Here is a 22,146-nt window from a genome sequence, read left to right as displayed (position 1 = left end):
TACTCTAAACCTAAACCTAACCGATAGTATCATAAAAAGCAAATGTGAGATGAAAAACACAACCACGTCATTTTTTTGGTGCTTTCAGCTCACGTCAACTCGTGTGATCTTCAGGACGCATACCCCGCTCCTTTACATCACAAGTGCAACACTCTATCAGTTGAGCTACCACACAATTTGATTACACTTGTAAATGTTGTTGGATATATAATGCAAACTTTAAAACAAGTCATGCACTATAGTAAAAGTGTTTAGATGTCATAAGATAGCATTGTGTGAGGAACAGGGTGAAAAGTACGTGCTAATGAACTGATAATCTGCTGTTTTACTCGTGATTTGTGTGAAAGTGAATTAAGGTCATTGTTGTTGTAGCCCCGCTAGAGTTCATTTCACCAGGAAACTGCTGCAATACGTACGACGAGTCATGTAAAAAAACGATTTTGCAAAAATGTAGGAATATTAATGTGATTCTATGAGACCAGGTTGGCTTTTCCAGATTGTTTAAAGAACATTGTGGATTATTATCTGACTGCAGCATCACCAAACCTTTATTTAGTTGTGTCAGTTCTGTCTGTAGTGTACTGTACACTACAACTGGAACAAGGCAAGAGAAACTTGAACTCTCCCCTTAAAACTTGCCTGGTTACGCACTGAAGTCACCATAAGTTGTAATGATAATCAGTAATTGTAATGACTGGTGTGTTACATGAGTTTGAAGATCTGAATTAGATGTTAAACCTAAATATTTACACAGTGATATATGTATGAGCACTACAGCAGAACAGTAAAAGCACAACCAGACATGCAGCAGATGAGAAATAACAGATATGGGACATGCATCTCAACTTTCAAATTACTTGCTCATTTTTAAATCAATAAGAGGACATCAAATTATTAAACTAGCAATTTATTTAGAATTTATAGAGATTAGTCAACGGAGCCATATTTACATGTATATGCTATATGCAGCCTATGCGTAATCTACAGAAACCAGAGCCTGATCCTTGAATTTTCTATTGTTTTGCCTTCACCGTGTAACTTGATAATTGAGGAGAACTGAGCAGCCAGTGAGAGACATGGAAAAGCTGGGGGTTAATAGGGAGGCGGGGCCAAATTAGCATAAGGCGGATCAGTGGGTGAGGAAGCATGGATGTGGAAATAGACAGAAAAAAAGAGAGATGAGATGATTCATGCGCACTTACACAGGTGCCCGGCTCTTCTGGGCTTAGCCTCAGATTCAGTTCTAGACAGAGTAGCGGAGCATGCAAAGGGAGAGGGAGAGAGAGAGATGGAAAGAGAGAGAGAGAGGGGCAATGAGAGAGAGAGAGAGAGAGAGAGAGAGAGAGAGAGAGAGAGAGAGAGAGAGAGCGGTCGGTTAGCATCAGTCCATGACAGAACAAAAAACAAACACAACACACTGCACAATGTCAATCAAATGCAAACCAAATGCATAGCAACACAGACCATAATGCAGCTCGCCCCAGACTTCAGGCTTTGAATAGTGGAACATGATTTTTTTATGTGAAACTACACTGCAAACCTAATTTTCCTAATCAGTATTTCTGTCTTATTTACGGGTAAAAATATGTACCCTCTTGAAAATAACAGCTTAAACCAGCCTAAGATGGTTAGCTGGTCTCTGAGCCTGGTTGGTCAGGTCATTTGTCTGGTCTAAAAAACAGAGGTTTTGGGTACTTTTCAGGCTGGGTGACAGCTACACCATCTTAAAAATCTGGTTAAATTTATTTTGAAAGTATATCTTGAATTCAGTTTATTTTTCTTACCTCATAAGCATAAACCTCTTTAAATTTAGGTCGTTTTGTGCTTGATTCAAGAAAAAATTATTATTATTATCTACAGTATATATATATATAATTGGCATATAATTATTATTAATTAAATGATCTAAAAATACAATAGGGTATTGTAAGAATTGTAAGAATTATAGACTTATAATATTATTATAATATATATATAATTTTTTGATATGTAATATTTTATAGGTAATAAAAATATTATAAAGATAATTTTAAAGATAATTAAGATATATTCTATTAAACAAGTAAATATATATATTTATTTATATAGACATCTGGGATAGGCTCCAGCACAACCCGTGACCCTACATACGACAAGCGGCTATAGAAGATGGATGGATGGATATATATATATATATACAGTATATATAAATATATATAGTGACGAGGAGGAGGACAGGGCCGGGCCGCGAGTCCGCATGGCCGGCCCCCAATTGGGCTTATCAGCCGAGGAGAGGGATAAGGCTGAGTCGGATGTGGCAGTTCGAGAGAGAGAGAGCCACACGCAGCTGTCGTGTGTGTGTTTGTGTTTTGTGCCTTTTTGTTTAAGTTTTCATTAAAATATTACTTTGACTGTTCAGCCGGTTCCCGTCTCCTCCTTGCCCATTTTAACCCTGTTACATTGGTGAAAAAACCCGGCAAGGAGGAGGCGGGAACCGGCTGAACAGTCAAAGTAATATTTGAATGAAAACTTAAACAAAAAGGCACAAAACACAAACACACACACAGCAGCTGTGTGTGGCTCTCTCTCTCTCTCGAACTGCTGCATCCGGCTTGGCCTTATCCCTCTCCTCGGCTGATAAGCCCGCCCTCCTTCTCGTCACATATATATATATCTATATATATATACTGTATATACTGTATATATATGTGTGTGTGTGTGTGTGTGTGTGTGTTTATATTATATAAATAATACTGTATTCAGTACTATCATCACGACTACTGTAACTGCCCCTTTACTGGCCTACCAGCTAAAACTATTGCCTGATTACAATAGATCCAAAACTCTGCAGCTAGAGCTGTCACTAACAGTTTTTTTTTTTTTTTTACAGTTTATAAAATATGTTATTACTCATATTTATATCCTGTGTCTGGGGTAAGGTGCTGTTCTGGTCAAATGGTCAAAACTAAATTAAACGAAGCAAAAAACAAAATGAACAAATATGTGTGAAATATAAACAATGCATAAAACCACATGAGAGCAACAGCTTATCCAAGAAGAAGCTAGAGTGATCACTATGTTAGCATGATTAAAGGACAAAAGTGCCACAAAACTACAGAAATCAAAACTCGGCATGCACAGTAAGCTTACACAGCATGTCTGAATGGAGGGAGAGAGAGAAAAAAAAGAGTTTTAAACGACAAGAGACTATTCAGACTGACAAATGACAGATGACGGTTACTCGTTGTGCTATTTATTATTATGATAATGACATTGTGATGGTTATAGTGGTTTATCATTAAGATTATATGATAAGTCAAACGTTTCAACTAATATTATTTAATATAATTTATTTTATTACAATCCACTTTCAAAAGACCTTTATTAGTTAATATAGAAATAAAATAAAGGGACAAAAAACAAAACAAAATCAGTGATTTTAAGGTTACCCATATGTGTCAAAGCACAAAACAAAGGTAGTAATGGGTTATAAAACATATTCATATCATATGTGAAGTTGAAGAAGGAAGACATGTTTCTCAATCACATACAGACTCACATAAATACTGCTACAACAGAGCCACAGAGCAGAAGGCCGAGTTAGATGTGAAAGAGTTTGGAAGGTGAAAGGTCAACAGTTTCGATGGTGCATGCCCTCAGGCCATCTGTTACCTTGTGAACACCCAAAGGCAAAGAGGGGTGTTAAATCAGCGCTTCATAATCAAAATCAAATTTATGCCATAATGTAGTCACCTTCATGTCATTGAGAAACTTTTTTGCCAAATCATGTATAAGCTGTTTCAGCTAAATATCTGTCTTCTATAACTTAACAGAAGTAATAGTGGCAGGAAATTGATGGACAAAACGGACTGATATTATCAAGTTTGGATTGATTTGATTGAAGGGATAGATCACACAAAATTTTTATTATATTTGCCAGGGTGGACAAGGAAACACAGGACCTGGAGAAGTGATTAATAAAACCCAGAACAATATCAGCAAAAGTGATTGAATAATATGGGATTAGTGGATTGTTAAAGAATAGAAAATAAAAAGGAATGACGTTTGATTTACCCTAGTTGCTAAAAGCTAAGGTTTACTGTCTTCCATGTCCTTGCCACATCTGTTGGGATATAAAGGACTTCAGCTGTATTCAAGGATATAAGCAAAATAGTACATAGCTTGTGCTTGAAAAAATCAAGAGAGAAAAATAAACATTGGTCTCCGAGCCCTCATATGAAACTATTTTTATTCACCATGTTACATCAAACCATCCCTGTAGCTTGTGTGTATTAGTAAGAGTCTTTGTGCATTTACAGAAGGGTAGCATTGGGTCTATATCACTCTACATATAGCCTATAGGTTTTATGGTTCAGCTGTGAGATCAGCCTGAAGCAGTTCTACTTTACTTACCAGTGGTTGGCCAATGCTGAGATAGTTCTGGGGCTCCAAACTTCTCAACGAAGAAAGCATATTAAACATAATGTTTCTAAATAAGTAAGAAAAGTGAATTGTTTTAAGATTTGGATTTGAAGCGCCTCACTTTTACTAAAAAGTGCGCATTAAAGGCCAAACTACTGTATACTTCGGATTTCCGCATACCACTACGTCTCCACTACACCCAGTTTTTCTAGACAAGTGGAGATTCCATGTCTGTGCACATCTTCTGTACATGAGCCTGGCATTGACTGTCCTAAAGAGTCAGAAAGCAGTACTAGTGCACATGCGGCAAACACGTCCCTCTGGGTTCGTGGTCAAAAGAGTATACTTTGAATGGCTAGAGCATTTCACTGTGCGCAAGACGTAGTGGCATGCAGAAAAACTAAGTATACCTTAGCCTCAAGTCTCAAAAAAACTCTAGACAGACACCGGTTATGTACTTTGGTATTCCTTTATGGTGTTTTTCCAGACAAAATGGGGAAAAAAAAAACTTTCCACTCATCTTGTACTGTTTCACAGGTTGGAGCATACATAGCATGTTATAATGTTCATGTAAATATCTCATATATGTTCATTAAATTCTCATAGTTACAAAGGCAAACCATGGGCTTCAATTAAACATTCTTTAGGGAAGAAAAGTGTTCATGTTATAAGTTCAAGACAGCAGTTCTTTAACATTAAATGTGTGTTTGTGGTACAGATAATTATCTGCATTCTCTTAAAGGAATATTCTAGGTTTAATACAAATTAAACTCATTCGACAGCATTTGTGGAATAATGTTGATTACCACACATTTTTCTTTTGTCGTAATAACTCATTTAGATGTAAATATTGTACTTGTTCACATGACTTAAGTCATCGCTTATCTGTGTAAAGTTATATCCAGTATTATTGGATATATTATATTATTATTAATTATCCTTATGCTGGTAAACACTGTAATCTGGTAAACGCAGTGATGCAGATTTTATCACACTTAAATCATGTTAACATGCTTTTTGTTTATGACTTGTGGCTATACTTTTGAAACAGTGTACTTATTGTTTATAGATTGGCCTCATTAAACTACATTGTAAGTGACTTACTGTAACAATGGTTTTTGCTTTTTTAATAAACAAGGGATGAGTCAAAATTATTTGTTGTGCTAATCAACATTATGGCATAAATGCTGTTAATTGAGTTTAACTTGTATTGAACCTGGAACAGTCCTTTTATTACCTACTCTAAGCAAAAGTGTTTAAATGGTGAAAAGCAACACTTTGAGAAACCTTTTCATTGGAGTTTTAATTCTTTGGGAAATTTTGTAGTAGCTCAGCTATACCTGAAGATTTCACCCCTTACCTTGCACCGACCACGGGCGATTTCCTTCCAGGGTCGAGCGAAGCTCCAAGCGGCTCTTCACCAAGCGAGCGAGTGTCCTTGTTGAGCTGCTGCAGCCGTGAGCTGAGCTCGCTGATCACAGTGGGCTTGCCTTCCTCTGCCCCTGCAAGCGGACGGGGTTCCACGGGGTCCCCCCACAACTTCGAGCGTCTCTGGAAGAGGTAGCGGGGTCTGGCCGGGCCTGAGGCTCCCGCAGCAGCTGCCAGAACGGCCGCATGCTGCTGTGAGAGCAGTTCACTATCAGAGGACTGCTTGAGTAGAGGGTCCCTGAATGTCACCGGGCCCTTGCTGAGCTGGGACTTGAGCTTTGGCTTTGGAGGCACTGGCGGCTTATCAAGAATGAACGTCTGGCCATCTGCGTGGGTGGTGTAGGTGTCCATAGGCTCGCCGCTCTCCGAGGACAGAGTGGACATGCTGGAGACGGTGGAGATGGTGCTCGTCGTCTCCAGGTGGTGATCGCTAGAGCTACGAGTGTCGACCTCTTCCACCCCAGAGTCAGCAGCAGACTCTGGGCCCAAGTGGGACTCAGACGGCTTCCCTGAGGCTGCTTGCAGGCCGCTGCTAGCGGGGACCTGTGCTGCTTTGGCAGCTGCCGCTGGAGGGGCAGGGGGAGTAGGCGGGGCCATGACAAAAGGGGTCGTCTGCGTCAACATTGGAGCAGGAGGTACTGCCTTTTCGAGTGCCTTTGCAAGAAGGCCATTGGCAAATTCATCCGGTGGAGGAACCACACCGATTTTGCGGAGCTCCTCTCGCGTCTCCTCATCACTGGAAGAGAGCATGGCAGGTGGTAAGGTGACTGTGTAGGGTTCCATGTCCTCCTCAGAACTACCCTGAGTCAGGGTTTTTGAGGAAGGGTAGGGAGGTGGCTGGGTGGTTGTAGTTGAGGTTGGAGGTGGGGTGGATATTGAAGGTGCATCAGGACCAGGGGACTTAGCACGCTTTATTTCAGCCAACATAGGTTTTGGGCTCTCTGACAATGCCCCTTTAGGAGATGGGGCACTATGCTCTGGGCTAGCCCCCACGGCTTGACCATTACTCGTGGCATGGACCATGATAAGCCCAGCAGTTTTCTGCTGAGACGTGTCCATGATGCTGATGATCATACTCTTCTTGTCCTCAATTTTCCTGTCCTCTTTCCTTTCTGTCCTTGTCTCCAATTCTTTCCTGGTGGATATGGGGCTTCCCCACTGAATCTTGCTGGTGGGGGTGGAGGTTTCATAAATCTTTTTCGTTCCAGGGGAAAAAGGGGGTGAGGTGAAGCCCCCCTCGCCCTCCGAGCGTTCAGTCTCTTTGGTCTGGGTCACCTTGTAGAACACCCCTCCAGCAGCTTCATGTTTAGTTTTGGGCTCAGGGCTGCTGGAAGGGGACTGACTCTGGGAAGTTAATGCCCGTTCCCTTGCGGCCAGCGCAAGTGCCAGTGGAGAGTTGGGGTCCAGGGGCTTGCCCGTCAGTGGGTGAATGAATGTGGTGCCCCCAGGGGAGGGACGCAATGCCAAGGCAGGAGGTGGCAACTGGCCGAGCTCACGGGTGAGCAATCGTTCGTCAACAGACCGTGATGGAGTGAGTGAGGGGGCCTCAGGGGGTGGAGCTGAACTGCCCTCCATGGTGCCCACTGATAGGAAGACTGTGGATTTCCGCCTCTCCTCCAGACGACGTTCGCGGTCCTTCACAGCATCAGCAATGGCGGCAGCAAAGGGTCCTTTACCTTGAAACAATCCCTCAGCCTGAGCTTGACTGCGCGCCTTCAACAGCTGCTGCTGTTGCTGGTAGAATTCAGCCCTGCTGGTGTGGTGTGCTGCTAGACGCCCAGAGGGAGAGTGTTCTCTGGCATGGATGGATGCCAGTGCTAGCGAGGCTCTCTCCTGAGCATCTTCCACCTGCAGTTGCTTTACAAGCGGGCTCTTTCTTCGCTGTGGCTTGCTTGGAGGTGGCGTGAACAGACCCACGCTGAACTGGCCCACATTGGCATAGGGGTTATCAATGACTCTACCTTTCCGCTTGATCCTTTCGGGTGGAGTCGATACTGAACCTGGCCGCGGGATGTCCGTTGGCTCCACGGGGAGGTGGGAGGAGTCCTGAAGGATAATCATGGAGCGAGCTTTCTTCTGCCGCTCCATGTGGGCGGCATGACGAGGAGGCTCAAACAGCTCCGCAGACATGGTCTGCGGCAAGGCATGCAGTCTGGGCTCAGAGCCTGGCTTAAAACTGGACCGGCTGGGGTCGTGAACTCGGCCAGGTGGAGGGGGCGGGCAGAAGGAAGGAGGAGGGCCCGTATCGAGATAGTAAAACAACGGGGGAGGTGGGGGAGCAGTTTGGGGAGGGGGAGGGATATTATGGCTGTCTCTCAGTGTGTCCGTCATGGAGGAGCTCCGCGGAAACCTGTGCTCCGCTGCAAGGGCAGACAGTCGATCCTCTTCAGTCGCTCCTGTACAGACAGACAGATAGATCTATAAAAACTTATTTTTGGTTTGGCAGGGCTCAGATAATGAAAATGTGTGCAATAGTCTCGTTACTCTTAATGCTCCCCTTTTTCTTAGCATCTCAAATGTTACTAGGGAAGAATGTAATGAATTGCAATGCATTCAGATTTGATGATCAAGGAGTAGACCAATAGGAAGAAAGGAAAGTTTTTTGCTGGGTCAAACTGAAAGTTTAATTCAGGTATAGAGTGAATGTGTAAAAGATTCCCAAAGGATTACCAAACGATTTGGTTCTGGCCATGCTTTTTGGCAGCTGCATGTGGGCTTTTTCTAACGCTGGGTGAAGAGCACCATGAAGAGCCAGACCCTGCCGCTCAAATAGAGTCTGCACAAAAACACACAAACACACACATTAATGGCAAAAAGATCCAGCAAGGATATTTTGCCATTTTATCAATACATTGCTGTTGATTGGCTATTGTAATTTAAAACGCTTTACTGTACATTCTCTTGGTAATCTTACAGCTTAATGGACACATGGTATTATATGATATTTCAGCTCATTTAAAAAAAAATCAAAGATCTGATCAATCATAGAGTGTAGATGTATCTATTATTTATAGGGTGAATTCAGATAAATTGGACCACGTTTTGACATTCAATGTGCCTGCATGGCCTTTTGACATCCAGGGTAGTTACATGAATGATCTTACACCTATTATGCTTTATAACCCAACAACATGTAAGGTCATGTAAACTTCTTAAACAGTGTTCTTTTATCAGGGAGAGGTCATAAACTTTGTTTTTACCAATCCCAACTGGCACATCTACAGTAGACTTTTTTCGCATTACCCTGCATTCTGGCGGCTAATTTAATGTGTTTACGTTTTGACATCAAAACTGGAGAAAAACAATATGTTTTACTTGCATCGATGGGTTTTATGAATTAGCTCATTTTTGATCAGTGTATTGTTGTGCATGTAAATGCACTCATTGGCATGACTTGTTAAAAGTGGCCAAAATTGCCTAAATTCACCTTGTATTTGTGTGTGTGTGTGTGTGTGTGTGTGTGTGTGTGTGTGTGTGTGTGTGTGTGTATCTTACACTAATTTCTGCTGGTGTAATCCGGCGGCTGGTAGGACGTTGTTTCACCGTGGCTGCTCTGTAGTCCGCCTCCACCTTTGGTCTCAGTACTGTCTCCTGAGAGGCCAAAATCTCATCTAGCCTTTCTGTCAACAAACACACAACCAAGATCATAACATAAACACAAAAACAATACTCAACTGGATGTAATATGTGCATCTTATCAGATAAGAAGCTGTGGAATGCAAAAATGACAATGTAAATATAAAATGTTTAATGGCATATTACATTATTTCCTCTACGGTATGTCATAATGCATCAATGCTCCTGGCAAAAGGTGTATTACAATACAATGAAAGCACATTCAACTCCAGCATGAGCAAGGTGTGAGATGCTGCATCAATACACGTAGGATATTTGCACTGATTTAGTTGGTTTCTATGAACATACCTCCTCTTCTCCTCCTGGCAGAGGCTGAGCATGAAATAAATGTACAGAACACTTCTCCATTAAAGTCTCACAGCAGCAAATGTCTGTTGATACGTGTTGCAGTGTGTAAACGTGAGTGCGAGTGTGTTTGTAATGAACTCAGTAAACTCAAATCACAGAGAGAGAGAGAGAGAGAGAGAGAGAGAGACAGCTGATGTTTTGAACAGCACAAATGGCAGAAGAAGGGAGATGACACAGTTAATACATAAACAAGAGAGAGAAATAAAGAGAGACAGAGGGGGAAGGTTGCATCCATACAAGGGCGTAGCAGCCACTTGTCCACCGCACTCTTTAAAAAGGTGATTTTTGTCCCCTGCACTTTTCCAAGCTAAACTCATACCGAGTCCAAATGGTGGATTTGTATACAGTGTTCTTTGTGTTTTGTTACTTTGGGCTGATTGAGCGATCATCCAGCCAATCACAGGTGAGTTTCATGAGCCTAAACAACCCTTAAATAATAGGCCGTCAGTCAGACAGTCTAATCAACGCGGCTCTGTTCATTTCTACAAAGTTGCTTTCAACAATGCTCGACAAACTGTAAGAAAAAAGACAGATCCGCTGTGTTCTTAGAACACATGTATTTTACTGAAGTGAACAGATATGTAGACACACTTTTTTATACATGAAAACTTACGGATGTTATCGAAACTCATTATAATTATTATAAGACTATTATTGTTGTATCTTGAAAAGTCATGCTCAGCAACTCACAAACTCTAGGGAAATGAAAGATTTGCTTTGTTCTTCTAATGTTTAAAACCTCTATTAAATTCTCTTTGTAGGTCTGTAGACATACACATTTTAAAGGATTAAAATGTTCTTTCGATCGTTGATTCAGTGACTAACTCATTTCACACAAGACACTTATTTGTCAACACCTTCTGGCATCACCAGAAATGGTCACTGAATCATTAAATGGATTTTGGTGAACGTAGTTGTGGCAGGGAGGAGGCTAATCAAGCCCTTGAGAGGGATAAATGCAACCGGAGGCGGCAGTTCCAGAGAGAGTGTTACGGGCAGCTGCCCGGCATGTGTTTGTGTTTGTCTTTTTGTTTAAGTTTGTTATTAAATTATTATTTATATTCTTAAGCTGGTTCTCGCCTCCTCCTTTCCATTGAACTTTGTTACATTGGTGCCGCAACCCGGGAAGGAGGAGGGATGCGCTGTCGTGGAGTCCTCGCCACTGCCATCCACACAAAAGAGCAGCCGTGGCCATCCGCCGGGGGACGGAGGAGTTGCTGCCGACCGCCTGGATGCGGAGGAACGGCCGCCATCTGCGAGGGGAGGAGGGGCTCGCTGCCGGCCCCCTGGAGCTGTGGAGCCGAAACGGAGTTCCTTACCAGCCGCCGAAACGTGACAGGGTGTTCTGTCCGCCAGGGTTCGGAGGACTCGCTCCGGTCCACCTGGGGAGGAGCGGCTGTTATCCACCAGAGGGTGGAGTGGTCGAGAACCGGACGACGGCATGTCAGAGAACTGGCGAGTATGTTTTTTTTTTCTCTCTCTCCCGCTGTCACTCCGTGTTGGCCTTTCCCTCTCGTTTTTTTTTTTTTTCTCCACTTGTCACCCTCCCAGGTCCGAAGAGGCGGGGATGACCTGCCGGCAGGCGGGCCCGGAAGGGGGAGGGGGTATGCACGTCATGCCGGGGGCTCCCCGGCCTGAAGGAAAGTTGGGAGGAGTGTGGCAGGGAGGAGGGCGGGGCCAGGTCGTGATGCTGCACACCTGGCCCCTAATCAGGCTAATCAAGCCCTCGAGAGGGATAAAGGCGACTGGAGACGGCAGTTCCAGAGAGAGAGAGAGTTATGGGCAGCTGCCCGGCATGTGTTTGTGTTTGTTTTTTTAAGTTTGTTATTAAATTATTATTTATAATGTTAAGCCGGTTCTCGCCTTCTCCTTTCCATTGAACTTCGTTACAGTAGTCAAAACACTCGAGCCACTTGGATATATTTAAATCCCACAATGCACAAGTACAGAGTAAAAAATTAAATTGTGCACATGCACAGTTGTCATTATTGTAATTGATTAAATTATTTATTCAGGACCAGCTTGTGCTCAGTCTTTTATTGTCAAGTGAAACAGAAGCAAGTGCTCCACAAGATGCCCTTTATTTTCGCAGCTAATTTTGTGAAATTTTGCAATTATTTTGCAATACTTGAATCTTTAAAATTCTACAAATATAAAAAATAATACATATATAATAATATAATACTTATATCATACTTATATATTAATATATACTGTAACACTGCACTGTAAGTGTTGGGTCTGTGCAAGCCACCTACTGACAGCGGTGTCCCCCCCACTTTTAAAATGACTGCTACGCCCCTGCTTCCATGTGTGCATGCATAAGGACAGTCCAATATAGATCAAACAATTATATCTCAATATTTTCAGCCTTTTGATGATATTCAATCCATTTAAAAAATAAACATGCATTTGCTCTGAAATGGCTCAAAAGGGTGATATTCTGTTCAGTCAGAGGAACCATCATTTCAACCAAACATTGTTGTCAAATAGATTCAAAATGTAAAACAAGAGGTAAAACACAGTAAAATTATCAAGGCATGTTTTTCCCCCAAAATTTTTTTTCACCAAGTAAACAAAAAAGATTGATATTTATTTTTTATTTTATTTATATGGACCAATATAAAAATACAAAGTAATAAACAGCACTATGTACCAACACATTTTAGGGTGTTTCTTCAACTTCGGGCACTTTAACCACTGCAGACTTCTAGAAAGCAGTGCCTGTTTTCACACACTAGTTTTTCTTTCTCCCCCCCCCCCCCCCCCTTTTTTTATATTTGTGTACTGACTATGTCTAACAGTGTGTATATGCATCACAGGAGATTTATGTAATTTTTTCATGAAGTCATGAAAATTCTCACCACAGTGTAATTTCCAGCACATCTCAAATTCTGTATTGTGTAGAATTCTGTGCTGGAAATAACGCTGATGGAAATGAAATTTTTTTCTCCCCAATTTAGAATGCCCAATTCCCAATGCGCTCTAAGTCCTCATGGTGGCGTAGTGACTCGCCTCAATCCAGGTGGCGGAGCACGAATCTCAGTTGCCTCCGCGTCTGAGACCGTCAATCCGCGCATCTTATCACGTGGCTTGTTGAGTGCGTTACCGCGGATACATAGGGAGGCTTCACTGTGGAGGCTTCACGTTATTCTCCATGGCATCTATGCACAACTCACCACGCGCCCCACCGAGAGCGAGAACCACATTATAGTGACCACGAGGAGGTTACCCCATGTGATTCTACCCTCCCTAGCAACCGGGCCAATTTGGTTGCTTAGGAGACCTGGCTGGAGTCACTCAGCATGCCCTGGATTCAGGAAATGACATTTTTAATGCTTTTTCAAATACAATGGCCAAAGGTTAATTTCATAGCTAACATTTTATGCATCCTCAATTCACACAATTAAATAATATTTTCACACTTTTTGCATAATTTGGCAAAATTGCAACTTGATTGTAATTGGAAATATTCTGCTCACAAGTGATGTTTACCTTGAATTTTCTTTGTTTTCCTCACTGCTGCTTTTGTACTAAGCCCCTTAGAGGTCATGGCAGGATTTTTTTTTTCTGTCTTGCATTCCCTTGCAATACATTTGACCATGTTTTACTACAGTAACCATATTTTCACCATGGTATTCATAGTGAAGCCATAGTAATATTACAGGAAAACAAAAACTATGGTAATAAAATCATAATTTTGTGCGTATCATGGTTTTACTATGCAAATACTATAGTTTAACTATGATTTTACTATAGTAATATTGCGGTAACACTTTAAAATAAGGTAACATACTGTATGTTAACATTAGTAAACAACACTAGTTAACATGAACTAACAATGAATACAGCATTTATTAATCTTGGTTAAAGTTAATTTCAACATATGATTTTTAAAATCAAAAGTTGTATATGTTAACATTAGTTTTTGGTGGAAAATGTTTTTTCTATACTAGTAATATTGTATGATTGTTGTATTGTATGATAGTTGTAGGCTAACCATTTTTTGATTTTTATTTATTTATTTATTTATTTTTATTTTTTGACAGAGACCATGATTTTACTATAGTAATATTGTAGTAACTATGAAAAGTAACCATGCTTTTTTTTTTGGTGGAAACCATGCTTTTAATACAGTATAGGCTACTGTATCAATATTGTAACCATGGTTTCACTATGAATATCAAGGTTAAGATATGGTTACTGTAGTAAAACCATGGTAAATTAACTGCAAGGGAATGCAAAACTTTTTCAGAAAAAAATTCCCGCCCTGTCCTCTTTGGGACTCCGTATTTTGTTGACTTGGTTAACAAGTACACTAACTTTTGAAAAGATTTTATTAGGGGCAAAATTGTTTAGTGTGGTGGAAATGACACCACAACTGTGGGACAGTCGTAATTTTTTTTCACGCAATAAATATTAAAAAGGTTTATGTTTATTTCACTTTATGTTTAGAGTGTTTTAAATATATAATAATTTGGATTTTTAACATGGATTTTCATAGTTCAATATTGAAAGTCTGAGTCTGAGTCTGGGTCTGAAGGCTAAAACAGTCAAATCTATACATAAGACATTTGAAAAGTACCAAAAATAAATGATGAAGCCCTAGTAAAAAAGTTTCCAATTCAGTTTGAATGTGACCTTCATATAACAAAAATAACAAAGTTTTAATAAAAAATAAAATAAAAAAATCAGCCCCTGGGACATGAAGTTTCCCAAAGTTGAAGAATTAACAAATATTTGCACTGACCCGAATGAATTGTTGAAGCAATGTTCAAATCGATTCACTGAAATATTCAACATATATATCACCCAGCCCTGGTGTAGACGTGTGTTTGTTTGAGGGCATCTTACCCAGCTCCTCAAGCTCAGCGGTCATGCTCTTAGACCTCAGTGTGAGGGTGGTGCTGGGTGCTCTCTTCGGAGGAGGGGGAGCTGTGGAGGAAAGGCATGGAGTAGATGAGAAGATGGGGTGGGGGCCTTCACGACGGCTGCCCACTGGCAGTTGCCAGCGTTTTTTCCCCATCTTCATCCGCAGATCTCTACACACAATGCTGCCACACCACGATTAAACTCTCTCTCTTTCTTTCTACAGATCACACAGCTATCAGACATCTCCTGGGTGCCTGTGAAACCACAAACAAACTTCCTTCATTGATGGCCTTCCAATGGTAGAATAATCGTTTTTTTCGAGTCCCTCAAAATCCTTCACATTTCTCCTCTTACAACCCTTCCTTTTTCTATGGGGGGTGTTGGCAGAGCTTTCTCTTTGTCTCTCAGACAGGAACTTTTGCATAATCCGTAAGCATGCTACAACTCCCAAGCACCGCTTAGCCACGCTCAACAAAGCAAAGAAGGGGAAAAAAACGAGAGGTTTTCCAGGAGATCAGACGCTTCTGTTGTCTCCTCAGTAACGAAAAGTCCTCACTCCTTCAGCTAACAACCTTGCCGACCGAAGTGGAGATGGAGAGAGAGAGATAGCAAAGAGAAATACCAAGGCACCAATGCAATGCTTACTTCAAACATGCATTGTAGTAACCATGGCAACTCTGCAGGAGCAAGGCCTGGGTTTGTGCATTTCAACTGTGAGAATCTACTGAATGTGTGAGAGTGAGTTTGTATGTGTGTGTTTGTGTTATTTTGTGTGGGGGAGGATATGGCCACTAAACTAACAACAGATACTCTCCATTAATACTTGCATATTAGTAATATGTGTATAAGTGTGTGATAGTTTGCATGCACACAGTTACACAACTGTGCAATAACTTTGCAGGTTGCCATTGTTTTGCCAAGTAGCACATGTTCCTGAATCAACATTCCTATTAACCAATCAGATTAATGTTGTTTATGAAATATTTTGTCTAATTGATTTTGCTTCCAGCTAACAATGAGAGTGCAGTATTCCCAGCTACATTTAACACATTTCAAATGTTATGGTGTAACTAAAACTAGCAATGCTCGTAACCTGTGACAGTTGTTAAAATATTTTCACAATAGTGTAGCTTTTCCAGCAACGAGCTACATTACCCAGCGAGTAGCACTGTAGTCACAAAATGCTACATTTGTCACACTGTATTACAAATGTTAGCGATGGAGTCGAAGCAGTAACAAAGTCCTTTTCAAGGCAAGTCAGCCCACTTGGCCGCCATCTTTGAAACGCTCCCGGGCATCTATTTTCTTTGGATACAAGCAGCATGACAAAAAAAATACAGCTTGTATCCACTTGAATGGGGAAAGACAGAATCTCCAGAACGGTTGGTCAAGATTACGATCAGCAGTAAAATCTGACAACAGTGGGATCATAAACTGTTCTTCTTTTGCTCAGATCACACTAAAAACGCTATGTTTCAAGATGGCTCTTTTACCTGTAAAGCAGGACTTCCTTTTCTACATCCACCATATTGGTTGTTCCAATTTCTCCCATTCATTTTAATACAAGTGCTCCGTCTTGGTCTAAATAGTCTCTAGCAGTAATCAAATACGTTCACGTGAACTGTCCTCTCTCTCATTTGTAGCGTTGGGAATAGGGTTGCCAACCATCCCGTTTAATATGGAATCTTTAAGAGAACAAAACTGCGTTCTGTATGAAATCCAGATTTCTATTTTTAATTTGTCCCGTATTTTAGCATCTCTCAACGAAACTGCTGAGAACGTTTCACAAACCGAGAGAAATGGACCTGAAACACACACCTTTTGCGTGAGTTGTGAGAAACGGCAGAGGGAAAGATCAAATTGACAATCAGCGCACGTTTTGTGTCAGAAGTAGGAGAATTTTGTCAAACATGTAGCATTCGAGTGCATGATGACTGTTTCTCACCATTGTGATTCCAAAACACCAGTAAACGCACCTATTCATGAATCATGGCATTACATTGAAGTGCATATGCCAGTGCTCATTCTGGAAGAGAGGCTCAGTGAACGTGAGAAAAACTGCAGCACTTTTAATTCAATAGTACAGTATAGGTACAGTTAAAACGCTTAATGTGATTTACGTTGTGATAAACACTATTTACTGTCAAAACAAAACATGTGTTCTGCATTGTGGGTGTGTTATGACCTTTTTCCCTCATTTATGTGTGTGTGTCTTCTGCATTGTGGCTGATTCATAGATTTTATTCCACCCCCTCCCCCCCACCCCAAAAAACAAAAAACAAAAAAAATGCTCTGTGTTATAATGTCACTAGTTCATTTGTGTGTGTGTGTTTGCATGGGTTAAAGTCTCACCCCTTCATTTCTCTGTGTTTTTTTTTTTTTTTTTTTTTTTTGCATTGTGGCTTATTTATATATTGTATAAAAAAAATAAAAAAAATGGTTCTGTTTTTTAGTCTTTGCCATTCATTTCCTACAGTCGGTCAATTTTGACCGCAAACAGAAAATGTGTTGTTTTTTTTATGACCACTTAGACTTATCGAATTAAGTCCAAATTTGTGTGTGTTCAGATGGCTAGTGGAGGAAAAGTCACAACATTTTTATTACATCTGAAAAATTGAGTTTGGCCAAAAAATTATCAAACAGAATAGGAACATTAATTAGTTTATATTTAGTATACATTTTTATGTTTGATTTAATGCTGTACCCCTATTTGTTTAATTGTTATATATTTAAAGAGCACCTATTATGGTTTTTAAACGTGCCTAAATTTGTTTTAAAGGTCTCATACAATAGATTTACATGCATCCTTACCTTTACCTTTTTTTCCCAGTGTCAAAAACGACTCGTTCAATGATCCATTCTAAAGGATTCATTCTAAACTCCTCCTTTCAGAGAGCCTACTCTGCTCTGATTGGTCAGATGTCCCAGTCTGTTGTGATTGGTCTACCACTTAGTGTAGCGTTTGAGGGCGGGTCAAAGCTGTTCTCGAGCAGCCAATGAAGACCAGAGGTGGGTTTTTTGTTACCAAATTACGTAGGGTAGTACAGGAAGTAAGTCTGGAATTACTAACGACTCGTTTCAGGTGTTCAGAATCGGTTCTTTCTTTTGGGAGTCAATAACTCCATTTGTCATGCACTTTGATTTTTGAAACTTTGCAGACTTTTCTACATTCACAAACAGCTATATAACACACTACATGAAAGGTCATATTTGAAAAACCATAATAGGTGCTCTTTAATAATATTTTCTTTTTCTTTTAAATAGCTTCAACGTAGCTACTTTTTGTAAGTAACTTACAGTGCTGCTAAATACTTATTTTAGAGAGTAGCTTGACTGTACTTTAACAATTTAAGTTGAGTAGCTTGTAGCTTGAAAAACTACAGTTTCATATTAGATTCCTCAACAATGCATTTGACAATTTCTAAATCCATTCTATAGAATTCCCTGTGAAAATTAGTGCAGAAATTCAGAAAACAAGTTCTGCAGATTGTGTCTGGGCCTAGGGTTAGGGTTCAAACTATGGCTACACCAATCCATCTGAAAACTCTGTTTTCAGTTTCCTAACTTTGTTTTCGGTGGAGGAAAACTCCATTCCAGTGTGATGAGAGGAAATTAACGCGTTAAAAAAAACAAAATAAAAAACTTATTAGTGTGAACGTGGCATATGTGTGTTGTTGTTCCAGGAGAATGTCATACTTGGCATCATGCCAACTAAAAATCACTGTGAACTTTATCACTATCAATAACATAAAATATGCTTCACCTTCTTCATTTATCTCTTTTGATTTTGGGGTGATATTTGGCCTAAACATGTTTATGTGGTATTCGCTCATTTACAGTGCCATGCTATCATCCACTGAAATGCACAGGTCAACAGAAGATAAGGATTATGTGGGATTTGCAGATAAAAATCTGGATAGTTAACATCAGGGTTTCTCAACCACTGGGTCACGACCTAAAAGTGGGTCACGGATCATTGTCTGCTGGGTCACGAGGCCTTTTCTGTCATGAGTACAAATGACCAATTATAAGGATAGAACTGTACATTTGCAATGGTTGGGGCAACAGCGACCTCTAATGTCGAATCGTAGGTGCTGTAAGCGATTTTAGCGTTCTAAAGCTTTCACGTGACTGAGCCATTGAATTAGCCATGCCCCCTCATTCCAAAACCCCGCCCTCCAAAGATAATTTTGAGACAAAAAACGAGCAAAAGAGCAGCATTGTTTGTTCCTGTGGCTCTCAAATTCAACACTGGCACAATATCGCCCTCAAATGACAAACATTATGAATCATAGCCTCAATGATCCGCTTCAAATGAGAACGAGCAAAATGACTGACAGGTGAAAAGCGTCAATGTCCGTGAACACATTTTTGTTTGCTGTTTTTCAAAGTCTACAGCTGTCAGATATTATTTCATTAATATCTTTAAGGGAGTAGGAACATTTTTCGCACACTTTTCCATGAAAAAAAATAGCTTACAGCACCTTTAATATCTCCAGGTTTACGTAAACGACGTTTTGCATGCGCTAGCTCCATGCATTGCCATGCTAGTATGAATGCAATCCAGTTTCTGGACATCATCATTTCAGAGCAGCAGTCCCAAGTAGGGTTGCCACCCGGCCCATAAAATACGGGATCGTCCCGTATTTAAAGATGAAATGATGCGTCCCGTATCTAATCAATACGGGATGCGATTCGTCCTGTATTTAATCTGGTCCGATGGCATCACCGCGGAATCGTTCAACATCATTAATTTGTGCCTTCGGTGGGTAAGGGACTGTCTGAAAAGTTTTCACATTGTGCTAAAACGTGCTAAAACTGTGGGGAGTGTGTTAAGGGACCGTCTCAAAACTTCAGCCAGCAGCACCAAAGCTACAAATATTGGGCTATAGATATTAGGATGCTATATTATAAGCAAATAAACATATCTAGATACATTAAGTTCCTATTAATTTATTCCACCAAACAGACTTACTCTTTGGGTTTGGTGGTTTAGCTGTAGATATCTCATTCACAATCACTGAATCGAAACAATTTTGTTTGTGTAAGACCCCACGCACATGCACAAGAAACACTTTGGCTCTTCAGTCTGCTTAGTAATCACAGTTTCTCATGACAAACAACCCTGTCATTTACTTTCTCCTCTGACAAACACGATCATTACTGCTTCCAATGACTACAATCATTATACTTGCACGTTTAATTCCACCATTCTTCTCATGGTTACATTTCTTACTACTTCTTTACTCATGTTTGAGTCTAGATTCACCCGGCTGAGACAAACCTCTAACTGTCTGAACACATACAGTACAGAGCATCAAAGACCCGTTCCCTAGCAACCCGTGCCTTTAAGAGCACTTCTGTGTGACTCCAGTAGCCCTGCCCACGATAAACAAACAAAACCATCAGTCAGCAAATTCACATTAACTGGCTGACTAGCTAGACCACCTGAGTTGGTATGACCTAGTTGTTTCAGCAGGGTTATATAACACAATATATGATTTATATTTGCACATATTGAAAGAGATCTTACCCTTCTTCCTGACCGACTCCTCAGACTCTGGCTTGCGTGTGACCGACACCACCTTCATCAGGAGGCTGTTTCCTCCATGCCGTATGAGTGACACAACCTGCTTGTGTCCCACCTTTACCACATTTACACCGTTTACCTGAGAGACCAATTACAAACAAACCATCACTGTTACCAGCTCCTCCATCACTTCACCAGCAATTTAGACCATCTTAAAGGTCTTTACACAGCTGTTACTTGTATTGTCGGTTTCAATTCAAGTTAAGCTCAGTTAACAGCATTTATAGCATAATGTTGATTACTACAAAATAAATAAATAAATAAATAAATAAATAAATTAGACTGGTCCCTCATTTATTAAACAAAATAAAAAATGAGGGTTACAGGTGAGGCACTTATAATGGAAGTGAATGTGGACAATCCATAAACATTAAAATACTCACCGTTTCAAAAGTATAGCCACACTAAGTAAACATTTCACAGATAAGGTTGGTAAGCGATTTTATCACACTGAAATGATGTTAACATATACAATGTTTACAGAACGTTTTGTGGCTAAACATTTGAAATGATGTGTATTTGAATGTTTATGGACTGGCCCCATTCACTTCTATTGTAAGCGACTAAACTGTTATGCGCTTTTTTCCTTTCTTTTTTTTAATAAATGAGGGACGAGTTGGAAATATTGTTTCCCACCACAAATGCTGTCAACTGAGCTTAAAATGAGTTTAAATAAACATGAAAAACACAAGTAGATGACAGAAAAAGGAAACAAGACAAAGTTATATGGCTAAAAAACTTGGTAACACTTTCCATGAATCCCATATTTATAATGCATTGTAAAGGCATTATAATGCATTAGTAATGTCTCATAATAGAACTCACTATGTTATAACTTTTCATTAATGATTGTAACCACAATTGTAATACATTATAATACTTACCTATTCATAGTTATACTTTAGAGTATAATGCATTATAACACAAGCAACATCCAATTTTATCTGTAGAAGTTATAATGTAATAAATATAATAGGTATGCTTTAAGTACAATGACAAATGCAATGTCTTCTTATAAACATCCATAAGATATTTTTAAGTGTTTATAAGACATTACAAGTCATGCTGGAAGTTATATACAGTACATTACACATGCACAAAATACAAAATAACACACATTCAATGTACATTTTGAGATATTATGAAAAATAAGGTTAAAATATATCAGAAACTCTAAATATGTAATGTTGATCACACATGTAGACAATCTTTGGTGTGTAATGTATGCATGTTACATGTTTATGTTATGGGTTATAATATGATCATGTCATAAAGCCTTTTGACTGTTTACACTATTGCTTTTGCATGACAGCACTTATATGATTAATTTTATTAACTTCTGCTGCGTTAAAATTGGAAGTTGCTTGTGTTATAATGCGTTATACTCTAAGGTATTACTATGAATAGTGGAAGTCTTATAATGTATTATAACTGTTGTATAACTTATTATAAGGTGTATTATGAGACATTATGAATGCAGTATGATGCCTTTACAATGCATTATAAATATGGGCTTCATAGAAAATTTTACCAAAAACTTTTATGTGATGTCAGCGGACATCCATTCCATACCTCAATAAGGAAGTCTCCAGTCCTTAGCCCCGCCCTCCAGGCCACGCCCTCTACGTCCACAGACTCCAGATACTGCAGAGCGGGAAAGGCAGGTGTGGGTGTAAACTCTTCAATAGGCGTCTCCGCTATTTGTAAAAAGAAAATCATATGCATTGTCACATATTGGTATTGTAGCAGTGTTATGCATAAAAATGGCAAACTTCACCTTTAAATAAGCCTTTCCATAGGTTTAAATATTTGTATAAAGGATGCTGTCTGTTCTGTTCCTTTTCTAAAATACTAAAAAGCAGATTGACATG

General features: G+C 40.0%; 1 protein-coding gene across 6 annotated transcripts in view; it reads right to left on the bottom strand.

The window, feature by feature from the left end:
- The window catches only part of LOC127456258 (SH3 and multiple ankyrin repeat domains protein 3-like), a 333,686-nt gene that overhangs the window by 6,000 nt on the left and 305,540 nt on the right, over positions 1-22,146 (bottom strand). For 3 of the 6 annotated variants that reach the window (XM_051724660.1, XM_051724664.1, XM_051724662.1), the window contains 7 exons: positions 21,848-21,972; positions 20,219-20,354; positions 14,668-14,748; positions 9,754-9,777; positions 9,325-9,449; positions 8,500-8,605; positions 5,762-8,225 (listed from right to left, as the gene is read on the bottom strand). In XM_051724660.1, coding sequence (XP_051580620.1) covers positions 5,762-8,225; positions 8,500-8,605; positions 9,325-9,449; positions 9,754-9,777; positions 14,668-14,748; positions 20,219-20,354; positions 21,848-21,972 — 3,061 coding nt within the window. Of the gene's footprint in view, positions 1-1,202; positions 1,244-4,053; positions 4,103-5,761; positions 8,226-8,499; positions 8,606-9,324; positions 9,450-9,753; positions 9,778-14,667; positions 14,749-20,218; positions 20,355-21,847; positions 21,973-22,146 lie in introns of all 6 variants that reach the window. The other 3 variants (XR_007899810.1, XM_051724665.1, XM_051724661.1) reach the window with 3 other exon arrangements.

Source organism: Myxocyprinus asiaticus, chromosome 18, assembly GCF_019703515.2.
Source record: "Myxocyprinus asiaticus isolate MX2 ecotype Aquarium Trade chromosome 18, UBuf_Myxa_2, whole genome shotgun sequence".
Taxonomy (NCBI): domain Eukaryota; kingdom Metazoa; phylum Chordata; class Actinopteri; order Cypriniformes; family Catostomidae; genus Myxocyprinus; species Myxocyprinus asiaticus.
This window is presented reverse-complemented; position numbering and strand designations above follow the sequence as displayed.